The 13,702-nt window shown below is 37.9% G+C and overlaps 1 protein-coding gene across 5 annotated transcripts in view; it reads left to right on the top strand.

Moving 5' to 3' along the window:
• Positions 1–12,706, top strand: part of MCTP2 (multiple C2 and transmembrane domain containing 2) — a 258,051-nt gene extending 245,345 nt beyond the window's left edge. For all 5 annotated transcript variants that reach the window (XM_071214337.1, XM_058294644.2, XM_071214338.1 and 2 more), the window contains 3 exons: positions 3,247–3,356; positions 9,041–9,138; positions 11,323–12,706. In XM_071214337.1, the coding sequence (XP_071070438.1) occupies positions 3,247–3,356; positions 9,041–9,138; positions 11,323–11,391 (277 nt within the window). In that variant the 3' untranslated portion in view covers positions 11,392–12,706. The remainder of the gene's footprint in view (positions 1–3,246; positions 3,357–9,040; positions 9,139–11,322) is intronic.
• Positions 12,707–13,702: the final 996 nt, after the last annotated feature.

Here is a 13,702-nt window from a genome sequence, read left to right as displayed (position 1 = left end):
TGGTCTTCTTTGGGATTGCATTAGTTGGGAAAGAATTAATATCCTGATAAAGTTTGTGGTCATATAGCATGTAGTATATTCCTCAGATTATTTAGGTCTTCTTTAATTTATCTCCTTATTACTTTAGAGCTTTCTGTATACAATTTGGCATATCTTTTGTGAGATTTATTTCTTTTATATGCTTCGTACTTCTTTAAGTGGTATCTTTTTCCAGATTTCATTTTCTGTTTGTTACTTACATTTGGAACAACAAGTAATTTTCATATAGGTCTTTGTATATACTCTTGGGAAACTTAGTTATCCTTATTTATATGAAGAGTATCTTGGATTTTCTAGTACATAAACATATCATCTAGTCATAATTTTGTCTTCCTTATTTTCCAGTCCTTATACCTTTTACTTTGTTTTCTTGTCTTATTATACTAGCTAGTAGCTCCAATACAATGTTGAATAGCATTGGTGTTGGTGTGGGCATTTGTTTCTCATTCATGATCTCCCAGGGAAAACTTTCAATATTTTATCTATAAGAAAGAAGTTTACCAAAGATGTTTGTAAATGTGCTTTGTCAAATTAAGGAAGTTCCCTTTTATTCTTAGTTTGCTAAGAGTTTTAATCATGAATGAGAGTTGAATATTGTCAAGCATATTTTTCTACCTTCATTGAGATATATTTTTTTCATCTTTATTTTGTATTTGTAGTGATTTCCTTTGATTTATTTTCAGTTGTTAAACCAAACTTACATTCCTGGAATAAATACAACTTTATGATATTATATAATCCTTTCATGCATTATTGGATTTTATTAACTTTTTTTTACCTAGAATAATTGCACAGTGATCTCAAGTGAGATTGACCAATACTTTTCTATTCTTGAAGTATCCTTATTGAGGCAAAGTTATTCTAGACTCATAAAATAAGGTGGCATGTTCCCTCTTTATCAGTCCCCTGGAAAAGTTATTGGTGTGATTATTCCCTTGAGATTATTACTGTCATCTTCTACTTTTTTGACATTAATTTACTACTCCTTTTCTGACTCTTTGAGGTGAACACTTAGATCACCTATTTTCAACCTTTATTCATTTCCATCAGAATCATTTAAAACTATGCAATTTCCTCTAACTACAGCTTTAGCTCTGTACTAAAATTTGGGACATATGATATTTTCATCATTTAAATTTTAGTAAAAAAGAATTTTCTGATTTCCATTTTGATTCCCTGGCTAAGAAATGTGTCGCTTAATTTACAAATAGATGAAGATTTTCTATTTATCTTTATTCCTGATTTCTAGCCTAATTGCTCTGTGATCACAAAATACTGAAATGAGCTTCAGAATAAAAATCTTTATGTGTGGGGTTTGTACCTGTATGAATATTTTTAATAATTATGACATATATTTATCATTCTATATCCCTTCATCTATTTATGCCATTTAGTTCTCCACTCTAATATTTTCTGTTTGGGAGGGAGGGGCTAATTTGTATGGCTGTTCTTTACATATTCTCATTTTTTGTAACAGCTATATAGTATTGCATAGTGTAAATTATTTAGATATTTTCCTATTGATGATAATTGGGTTATTTCCTTTTTTAACTATTCCAAGCCATACTGCAGTAGGCATTCGTGTATGTCTTTGTCCCCTTACACAATAATATCTAAAAGATAAATTTCTTACAATGACCTAGTTGGAGCTATTGTAGAATATATAACATTTTCATACATAATACAAAATCATCCTCAGAAAAGCTCGACTATAGAAAAGAGAATTCAGGAATGAGCCTGCATATATGTAGAAATTCAGAATATCACAAAGTTGGCATGTTAAAATAGTTAAAACAGTACTGACTATAAATTAATTTTCTTATGCACTTTCCTAAATACTAGTCTCTGGATAAGAAAATAAATTGGAAATCACTGAGAAACAAATTTAAGTGACCAATAAGTATATATACACTTTCCTAAATACTGGCCTCTGGGTAAGAAAATAAACTGGAAATCACTGAGAAACAAATTTAAATGACCAGAAAGCATATAAAAGAGTGTCCAAATCTGCTTGTAACATAAAGTGGTAAAAATTTATATATATACATAATTGTGTCTCTCAATGGGCGATGATTAAAACTATTCATTATACTCAGTCTTGACAAGAGGATGAAGCAACAAGAGTTCTCTTATACTATTGATGGAATTATAAATATCAACACAAATTAGACAATCTCAGCCTCAGTTTGCTCCTCTGTAAAGTGGGGATAATACTTGGCAGAATTATTGTGAGACATTATAGTCTAAAAGTATGAAAAATGTAAGGACAATGTCTTCCACATATTAAGTGTCTAATAACTGTTATGTGCTGTTCCTCCCAAAATAGCCCAACAACCCCACAAAAGCAAAAACAACACAAACAAGAAGTCAACAGATATATAAATATATATTTTATATATCTTTTTATACCCAGCACAAAGCAGAGTCAACAGACATTTCTTTAAGCAAAAATGAAGACAGGAAGACCTACTTTAAGCACTTGTGCCCCCGCCCTAATCAGAGTATTCGAGTAGCAGAGCTTTTTCTAAGACTGAATTCTTTTTCCAATACATTCAATTCCACATCCCATGTTTGAGATCTACATTTTCAGTCAACTCAGAGCAGTTGCTAGATCCATTGAAAGGTGTCAGGGCTCAGTGAAAATAATCTGTGGTAAAATCATCTACTTTAGCTCTTGTTGGTTTATAACCAAATGCTGTGAACTATCCCTATCCATTTCAGGGCATTGTTAGCATTCTGGAGTAAAGAAATCTGGCAATTCTAAGTATAAGTAATTAGAAAACACTAATGCACTGGAGCACTGTAATAATATCTTCTCTTTTCTGAACATTTATTAGCCACCGTACATTAACTGAGAAATGTTGACTTGGAAGTGACCCTACCAACCCTTAGTTTTGAGGTTCTCCATGTACAGAGCCATCCTGGCAAAGTCTTTTCTTAGGAACTGTTGGTACTGGGAAGGCAATGTCACCAACATTCTGATAACTTACATAGCGATTGATCTTGCAGCTGTCTCATCAAAAATGTTTTTATGGTTTTCCAGTGTCCAATCAGTTTGGCATGCTTTTATCTCCAGGTTTTTTAAAGACATGTTCCCAGTGGGCCTTTTTTAAATTTGTATAGCATGAAATAAACATGGCAGGATGAATATTAGGGCAGCTCCTAAGCATTAGAGGAAATGATATCTCTATGCTTGTTTGTCTACAGCACGTTTAACTGGACGGTCCCATTCCTTTCATCCCTGGCCTGTTTGATACTGGCTATAGCCACCATCACTTTGTATTTCATCCCACTGCGGTACATCGTTTTAATCTGGGGTAAGTTTGGCATCATCCTTTTGTTAGCAACCGATTCCAGGTAAGAAATTCAATTTTTCAAATGTGACTATAAACTTTAAATATGTTCATGTTGGCAATTAATATGAGATTAAGAAAAGCATTTTGGGAACAAAAACTTCCAAGACCTCCCTGAAAAGGCCAGTTGCATGAACTCATAGATATTTATATGCTTCTTACTTAATTGTGATCAGATAAAAATGTGATTGGGCATGCTATTTCCCTTTGGGCCTTCACAATCATAAATATCCTTGAATAATATATTGCTGTGGCCCAGTAACTTTCAGGAAACATGGGTGTTCAAACCATGAGCAAACACCTGCATCTTGCCCTTTATATTATGTAAAAGTAGATCTGGTTGCTGTCAGGTTGCTCCTGACACTTCATCTGTCCTTTAGGAAAAAAAATAAAATAACTTGAATCCAGGAGCAGTGGGGGGAAAGGGAGAAAGGGCACTCTGTGACTCCCTGTCCAGTGCCTGAAAGGAGAGGAAGCTATTATTTAGCAAGGGAAATGAGCTGCCTGCCTTGAGTTTAATTGCTTCGAAAAATAGAAACTAAAATGGAAAACTTGAAATAAGATTCATGACTTGATTTAATACTCAAGCTAGCAAATGGACAAAATACAAACAGCTTTGTGAATATTTGTGCCTGTGTCTGGGTGGGCTCTGGGGTGATGTAAGAAGAGTGCATTGTAGTAACTTATTTGTGGGAGAAGCAGTCAAACTTTCTCTATAAGATTATCCATCCTGGACTTCTATTATTTAGCTCCTTTAACTACTGCTGACTTCTCAACCATCATCACATTGAGGGATCTTGAGAATTAAGATCTTCAGTGATGTCACAAAGATGGACAATTTAAACAGAGTCTGCAAATGCTGTGGAATAGGCTGCAATCTTTTTAAAACTATTAAATGTAGATCTTTTCAAGGAGAGTCCACAAAGGTGGAACCTGGTGACAAGGAAAGTCAAACCTGGGCATTCAGAAATGGGAAAGTAAAACTGCAACTCATGAAAGTTACGAAGGGGAGTGATTTTGAGAAAACATATTCCATTCATTTTCTATTTTGTCCAGGAGGGGGAAATCCCATATAAGGAAGCCTCTCTCCTTTACAGCAAGCCCAAGAAAAGAAAAGGATATTCTGACCCATTTCAGAAATCTCTTTTAATACTTGGTAGCCTTTTAGAGAAGATCTTCTTCTTGCTTGTTTTTTGTTTGTCTGATTTTTCTTTGTTTGTTTTTAATTTTTTGCAGCAACTCTTGCATATTGGTTCATATTTGAGCCTTAGGAGAGAGGGTAGAGCTCCTCAGGACCCACAGATAAGAAGACCTCTCCTGCAGAAGTAGTTCCTCAAATATCTTAATGCTGAATGTTATTTGTGTAGACTGAGTATTGTCATTCCTTTTCCATTTTTTTTCCATACATATTAGTTTCCAAATCCATTTACTGATTGCATTTACAACTTAGATGTTCAGGTCAGAATCAGACAACGGTTTTAACATGATTCGAAATTACAATCATTCAACTAGTGTCTTGTTCATTTTTAAGTAGGTGGACATTGATACGGTCAGCTTGTTAAACACTGTTATCCCATGATTTCTTTACCATTCCAGTACACACTTGATGTTCTTTCATGCATCTTTTCCTCAAAAAAGTAGACTGTACTGCATTTCCTCCTTTGATCACCAATTGTGGAATTCTAAACCTTCCTCCTATTTACCTACATCACTCTGATTTCTGAATTTATCCCCCAAGATCTAGGCAACTTTCCATATCAACTTTTTGCATCTACTTAAAGAGACATTCCTCTACTTATTCAACTTGTGGGTGAAATTATTTAACATCATGAAGTTTTATGCTCTCCTGGTCAACAATAACCCTTTAAGCTTTATATCTATGTCTGGTTCTTTGGCTTTACCTTCCAGACAGGGTTTCCTATTTATTGATAAGTTTACCATAGATAATGTAGTCAAAAGCCTTGACAGTCATACATGATCTATTGCTTCCTTTCATCATATAATACTTGCCATACCATCAAGGACTATGTTTTACAATTCTATTAAGACATTCTTTTCTAAGACAAGTTAGTTATTAGCCATTATGGACCAAGGCATTCTTTTGCACATTTCTTATATAACTGTATCCTCTGTAGAAACTTTCTCTTGCAGAAGGAGATCATTTCATATGTCTTAAATTTCTAGTGTTCCCTTTATCTTTATTAAGGACCAGAAGAATATTTATTTTCTGAAGTAATTAACTCATCTTCATTGAGTTCTAAAAGGTGAATATGATCCTAAAATTATCGTTAAATGTTTTTCATCCTTTGGAGAAAAATTATTTAACTGTCTGTGCTTTATTTCCATGTTATATATACTTGATTATTTTTGTAAAAGTGATTTTTAGTGTCAGGAATATTTGACATAAGCACATAAAAATAGCCTTATTCATAATAGTCATGTGAAATATTCCTTGACTCACCAAATTCATTGTAAGTTTGTAGGTTAAGGTAATTTTTTCTCTCTTCATATTAGTGTAGCTACATGTAGATCTTTAATGAATACTGGAAAAATATTTTATGAGTAAGTGAGTCTGTAGGTTTAATACCTATAATCGACTTTTATAAGATTTTGTTGGGCCTGCCACCTCTCCATGTGAGACCTAAATTTTTTTCAAGTTAAGTGAAAAGTAGCTTTAAGAGAGAAATGAAATTTCCTTTAGAAAAAATTATCTGTTGGATTTTAGTCAATATTATGATATATGTATTTCCACATCATATGTGTTTTCATTAAAAATGATTAGTTAGTTCTGATCTAAGCCACTTCTATTTTTCCAGTGTAAATATGAACCCCCAAAGTTAGATTTTTGAGCTTCTTGCAAGAAGGTACCGTGACTTATTTAACTTTGTATCCCATTTGATGGCACAGTATCTTTTATATGAAAAGCACTCATGTTTGGTAAATGAAAAAATGAATGAAAGAATCCTCTGCTTCTGCCCTTCCAATGTATTGCATGTGGGGCTACATGGCAGTTGCTCACATAAATATTTGAAGAAATAGCGTTATAATTTTATTTCGAGTGGTTATTCTCATATGGACATATGTGCAAAGCAGCCATGTGATTTTTCCCTTTCTCCTGCCCCTGCAGGTCATGTTTCTCACTAGGCACTCTTTCCACCCACACTGATCTAATCACTCTATGATCTGGGACAATTAAATGATAGTTTCTTCCCCATATGTTATCCCTTAGTATTTAGATGCAACTTGTTTTCTATTTAGCTAAAAAAAAAATCAATTTCCACTGCCAATAGACTTTCAGTTTGTGTATATTGTTAGATTAAATAATGTAAAGGTATGTATAGCATGGTGCTGAATAAAGCCATAACTTCCAAATTTAGGTGTATGATCACTTGTCCAATAGTAGAAAGACCCCTTCCCATCACCCCTGCTTTGTCTTTTAGCTTATTAACATAAGCTATAATGATGATTCCACATTGTTGATGAAGTACAATAATATCTTGCCTTTTCTATCCAATGTGACTCTTCCAGTGACCCAAGAAACTATGTAGCACAGTTCTTTTTCATTCCAATTTTAATATAAGCAGCATGAAGTTCACAGAGGTTAAGTGATTTGTCTGATCACATAGCTAATACATGAAGAAGCCAGTACTGGAACTCAGGTAGTCCTGCCCATAATCCGTGTTCTTTCCTCCTTGCCCACTGTCCCTTTGAGATGACCTAGAAGTGTATGATCTCCACCTGATATTTGGCCTCACACAGTAGATGACATTGTGGAATAACTGAAATGTTTGAGTTGGTGACAGTTTAAAAAATAAGGTGTGCTTTTCAAGCATGCAATCTGAGTTCCTTATAATTTTTGTTCTAAGTTTTTCAAACATAGTCTCAGCATATTGTAGACTTTCTGCCCTTATTGGTGCATTTGAGCTACTCTGCAGGTTTATAATCTTCTCAGTGACTAAGAATGCAGTGTTTTGATCGGTTGTGATATTATCCCTGCCTTGCTGTTCATTGTAAAGACTCCAGATGCACACACTATATATAATTAACAATAGAAGATATATCTTTTCTCAATACGTCTTTGTCTGCCTTCATCATTTTGCCTTGTCTGTTTTCTTTTGCCAGAAAGCCCATGCTACAATTAAATGTCTTTAGAATAACACAGTGAGAGTATTTTAGTTGAAAGGAATTCTGGGGGAAATTTGAGCTAGAAACATGAAGCTTGCTGTGGGGGAAGAGGGAAGAAAGGAATAGTGCAGTTTGGACTTTAGGAAAGGGGGAAATCATTTGCAAGGAGCCTTCTCCAGCCCAGTCATCAAGGACCATTTTCTCAAGGACATTGACTGGGCCCATGTGCAAAGCAGGTGTAAATCTGACCCTCCAAATAAATGGCTGGAGGTCCACATTATGTCAGTATAATACCATGTAGGAAGCACCGTCCTTAGATGAGACAAAATAATATTTAATGAGAGAAGAAAAACACCAACGCTTTCATGCATTCCCGACTGTGGAACTGTTAAATGTTACCTTGACTTCCGAGTAGGAGCCATTCAGCGAACACCTACGCTATGAATTCATTCAGCATCATTGGGACTGAAATGGTCCTTGTTAAACAAGCACCCTGTGGCACAGCTTCAGAAGGCCGCCCAGTCTTTCTGCTTCTAAAACTCAACACGAGAAAAGGGTTGACATTTGGTAAATAAAAAAGAAGGAAAGAAAAGACCACAAAAGCTCTGGATACAGGCCAAGCAGCAGAGCAGAACACAAAAGGTGGTTGAGTGGAGTTCCCTTGAAAAGAGAACATGGTGGGCAGAGCGTGGTTGGACATGTCCCTGAGCCCAGAGTGCAGTCACCTAAGTGGGAAACTCTGCAGCATGTTGACATCTTAAACGTTAACATGCCTTCTAATTATCCTCGTCCCCATCCCAAATTAGCATGTCCTCCATTGCCCAGACAAACCCCCGCGCCAGTGTTGCAGTCCATAAATCAAGTTAGCAACCATAGTAAGATAATTTTCCAATAATAACTTTTCACAGTTTCCTGCAGCATCAAAGTACAGTCAACATGTCAAGTTCTGTTCTGCAGTGAGAGGAGAGAAACCTGTGAAAATGAGTTGGAAGGGGGTGGTGGTGGTGGTGGTGGTGGTGGTGGTGGTAGATTTCTGCAGTTTCTTTTTAACAACAAAAAAACAACTCCCTCCACCTCCCACTGCTGTGTTTGGTCGGAAGCCTCCAAGCAGGGACTTGTTTGAGCTAATGAAGGCCTTTTCCCATCTGGGACATTTGTTTTCATAGCAGAGGATGCTGTTAATCAGCGTATTCCAAAAAGGCCAATGAGCACCACAGTTTTAGCCTGTGTTCCTGCCGCCCTGCTGCTGGGATTGTAATAGGATTTTCACAGCTCAAGAAGGCAGAGCCCCTCTTCGCCAACACCCCTTTCCTTCCTTCAAGGAAATGCATTTGTGAATGATTCCACATGACAGCAACATGTGCATGACTTGAGGTCTAGTAATTGTTTTCACACTAATTTTTACTTGTGAATCATCCTTCCACACACACAAGTCAGACAAGTTTTGAAGAGAAATGAATGAATGAATGAACAAATGAACGAATGAATAAAACAGAAGTGCCCCTGGTGCTTCTATTTTTCAGGCATAAATAAATTTACTAAGAAGCTTCGAAATCCCTATTCCATCGACAATAATGAGCTGCTAGACTTCCTCTCCAGGGTACCATCTGATGTTCAAAAGGTATGTACAGCGTGACCACAACCAACAGGGGTCCCGGCACCGAAGCCTCGCCTGCCCCAGAGCTGGGGGAGGATGAGGCTATGCTGTGTGAGCAATTGAGATATTGAATCAGAAAATCCTTCAAGAGCTCTGACTGGCAGGGAGGTGGTGAGAAAAACCTTTGTCCGAAGCATGAGATGATTGGGGAAAATTATCCTGAAAAAAAGAGCTACTTAAGAATGGTCTGGAACTCATACTGCGTGGCCACAGAGCAGAGATGTCTGCCACGTTTTTGATTGCTTGCCTCCCTAAAGAGGGTAAGATGGGCTCAGTGAGTGGGGGAGAGAGGTACCCAAAGCTGGAGGTGGGGGAGCTGCCGCTTATTTTCTTCCTTTTCTGGATGACAGGCATTTTAGGGGAAGGAGGGGAAAAGAGGATTATTCTGTTGAGTCTTGTTTGCCCCGATGATCTCCTAGGCCCCCCTTCTAGCCTCTTCCCTCTGAAGATTTAGGAATGCTGAGAGCAAAGCCCCATTACTCGCATACAAAGAAAGCCAGAGGGGGCATGAAATAATTTGAGGTCAGTCAAAAGTATTATTCCCAGGTAATGGTCACTTAGTACAGCAGTGTCCCATTTCTGGGGATACCCAGAGATTAACGACAACAATAGTACTGGAAAGTCCCTTAGCCCCCACAGATCAGGCTGCTGTATACCCAGAGGAAAGACAACAGGCTACGGTCTCTCTAAGGGGGAGTAGAGATCACAGAATAGGTAGATGGAAATATCATCAAAATGGCCAAAGACATGGTTCTGTATTATCTGAGAAAATTCCACATCAAGTATTGATTTTCATCTTGGGGCAACAATAGCATAATCGGCTCCCTGCATCTCTGGATGGATTGCAGAGATGTGAGGCTGAAATGTCCTATGGTTGCTTTCCCCTTCTTTTCAAGTCCCCACCAATTTATAGAGATTAAAACAGACTCCACGACACTATATTTTTAACCTTCAGTTTATGATATCATTAGCTAAGTACATATTTTATAAATAGGAATTTCCTCTTTACATTTGTCTTAGATGATAAATATATACATACATGTATGTATATCTCCCTTTATATATATGAGATAACCTGACCCCTGTTTGTATTGCATTGAAAATTGACAGGTGGGTTATCCCCTGCTACCCTAGGGGACCTTCATAAAATACTACGAGGAAAGGGTGCTTGTTTCATTTATTTTCTCTTGACAAAGTGTAGCTCACCTTATGTGATGGGATTTAATGTCCTTGGGGAGCTTGGTGCAAATGTGAAAAATAAGGCACTTCACAGTCAGCCTACCAAAGCCCGCACGCCAAAGCAGTGAGTTTGCACCGTACCATCACTTAGATCCTTAGATCGCAGTATGAGTTCATGCCTGTGTCCTTAAAGAAGGAAAATTCCCATCAGGCCCCCCCACAGATTGCTTGTGCATGGTCCAGGCACCGGCCCTCCAGCCGTCATCCAATCGAAATTGGCACGGATACAGAGAAGGTACAATAAAAGAGCACTCGAGGTAGATGTATAGTATCTTAGTAAGATCCTCCCCTCCTCGCACTGCCAAGAGCACTTTCTAATAACACAATAGACAATTCGCCACTGGGGACTCCCAGGATGCTTACATTTATCACAGATGTTTCAGCCATTACATTGTAAATGAAATTCATTTTTAAGAAAAATCTATATAAGTCTGGGGCCCAGTATCAATTTCAACATTTTTTCCCTTTCAGGCAAAATAAACATACAGAATTTGCTGGGATTTTTTCCCCCAAGATTTTAGATATTTAATGAATAATTCTTCGTACGCTGTTGTATCATATACTAAGATAAACATTCCCAAGAGGCAGTTATTAGGCCGCCTCTGGGTTGAACACTGGCACACGCGAGAGGAAAACCATCCCGCAGTGCCGAGAGCAGGTAGAAACCCACGCATCTCATTAGAAAAAAAAAAAAAAATCTGCTTTTAATATTTTGCTTTCAAGAAATGATGCATGACTTCTCAAATCCTTCCTGCAATTAATCCCTCCATGTTCCTGTGTTTAGAAAATGATTCATTACCTTTGAACCTTCCTTCCTTTGCCTCGGTTTGTCCTTGGGGAGCCATTAACACACACTGTGGTGGGCTAGGGTTACCTGACCGCCCGCGCCCCGTCTGTTTGTTTTCACAGGTGCAGTATGCCGAGCTGAAACTCTGCAACAGCCAGAGCCCCCTCCGAAAGAAGCGCAGCGCTCTCTAGCCCGCGCCCCGGCTCTGGAAGCCGGCGCCCGCTTCCGCGTTTGGTTGATTAGACCAATATTACGGCTCTCTCAGTGGTCCCGCGTGTGATTCTGAAATGCGTGCAGTGCGAAGCCCTCTCGCTCCTCTCTCCCTCCATCCTCGCTGCACGGCGGCGCACACGCGTGTGCGCACACCCACATGCACGGGGGTCTGGGGTGCACCGAGGGTCAGCCCAGCGAGAGGAAACAATCCAGAGCCTGTGACAGGCTGATGTCCCTTCTGAAATAGGCGCTAACGCCGGGCCGCCGTGGGGTTTGAACCCCCTCCTCGTGAAGAAGCAGACCACTGGGATCGGGAGGGACTCTGCACTGCTTTTCACACCTCCAACAGATTCGTGTTAAGATTCGGTTCTCTCCATCCCCACCCCCACGCTCCTTTCTGATGATTGTTCATTGAAGTATGGTTTAATTCATCGTTAAGTTTTTGATACCCATCAGCTCTTCCAAGGACGCATATTTTAGAAAGTTTTTTTTTTAATTTTTATAATTACCTTTATTAGTCCAAATTGTTAGGAATGTTCCAGCTATGCTAACTTGGGACAGATAAGTAAAATTTCAGTGCACCCTCCGTGCTGGACGCCGTTCTGATTCACGGGTCCCTTGTGCACAATGGATGTCCCCAAAGGTCTAAAGGGCTCACTCCTCTGAAAAAGGAGGCTTCAGGGTCGCTATCTGTTTCCTCTGCCTTTAACTTTTTCTTATTTCCAAAATAACTTATCCAGAGTATTATTTCAGAGAGAAAAAGAGACTGAAGTAATGAATTCTGAGACTCTTTAGAAAGATAAAAGCTGAGGAGCAAGGGAGCAGCCAGAGTAGCTGCTTTCCTGACTACCATCACTTCATTTGCCCAGATGTATTGGGAAGTAAAATACTTTGTCCACATTTCTCCTTCATTCCTCTTATGGGCAAAAAGAAGCTATACACAATAAAAATTTATCTCAGAACCCTACTCCTAGAAAGGTAACCCTGCAAAAGTCCCCTTTGCTAGTATTGGGTTTCTGCAGAATCTGTCATTGCTTAGCACTCCCTGCAAGACAAGAATCCTAGTTTTGTCCATATATAAAATGTATGCAACTATCTTTCTCTTCAAATGATATTTAAGTTTTAAAGACTATTTCATTGTCACATACTTTGTATGTGCAGTTTTGTATTATATGTATAGTAAAAGAAAAGTTGAGGAAAAAGACCTGATTTAATATTTTTTTCCCTCTTGGTTGTAATTTAATAATCTTCAAACAAAATGTTTATGAAAAATGCCAAAGATTCTAAACCTTATCATCCCGCGTCTGTTTTTCTTCATATTGTATCTCCCTGGGTTGCTTTCTGGCTGAGCCAGATTTCTGCATGATTTGATTTACTTCAAGTTAATGAAGCTGGTTGGAAAAAGAGCCTGGCAGAAATTATAAAAGCTCCAGTAAATCTCTTAGTTGTACATACAATAGATACCCAAGAACCTCTTTTGTTAAACCAGTTACTCAATCTTCTGTGTAAACAATGCCTCATTGTCTCACCCCCAGCTATCATCTAGTTTATCATAGTCTGTCATTTTGTAACGACCTAAGTCAGACATTTTTAAGCAGACATGTGAGATCTGATCAGTCATTTGAATGAAAACTTTCAGCAGCAAAATAACCCTGTATTTATACAAAAGTAGAACCAGTACTTTATTGTTGTTCTTTTACTATAGAATTTCAAAATGAAATAATTTGCCCCATTAGTTAGACTTATTTCCTCTGTAGCTTGACTGGCATTCTCAGCACTAAGTTTGGGATACAGACAACAACTGAGATAAAAGAGCAGGACCGAATCAACCTTTAATCAACTGTATTTGGAAAACAATTGTTCATTAATTAAGTAGACATTGGACGTAAAAAAATGAATGAGATGTAAGTGAAATGTTAAGATTTATACACTAGTCAGAATTTTTTATGAAACATTCCAGAATGCTGTAGATAAAGTTTATGGATTATGAGCTCCCTATATGATCAGTAAAGATTATTTAGTAGGAATGTTGAAATCTTGCCCAGCTTTCCTGGTTCTCTTCTCAAACCTCATACACCCATTTCCAGCCCTGCTCGGATGTTTTGCAGACATCTTCACCCGGCTAGGTCAGAAACTCAGCACTGTCTGTCTCCCCATGTCATCACGATTCCTATTCTAAGCAGTCATAATTCTAACTTCCTTATTTAGCTTATAGTACTGGTGTCTGGGCTTGAACTGTCTCAGATAGCTTTTTATTTCCCTTATGCTTTTCTACCCATCTCCCAACCC

This window comes from Dasypus novemcinctus, chromosome 3, assembly GCF_030445035.2.
Source record: "Dasypus novemcinctus isolate mDasNov1 chromosome 3, mDasNov1.1.hap2, whole genome shotgun sequence".
Classification (NCBI taxonomy): Eukaryota; Metazoa; Chordata; class Mammalia; order Cingulata; family Dasypodidae; genus Dasypus; species Dasypus novemcinctus.
The sequence above is the reverse complement of the archived record's forward strand: the minus strand, read 5'-3'. Positions and strand labels throughout refer to the sequence as shown.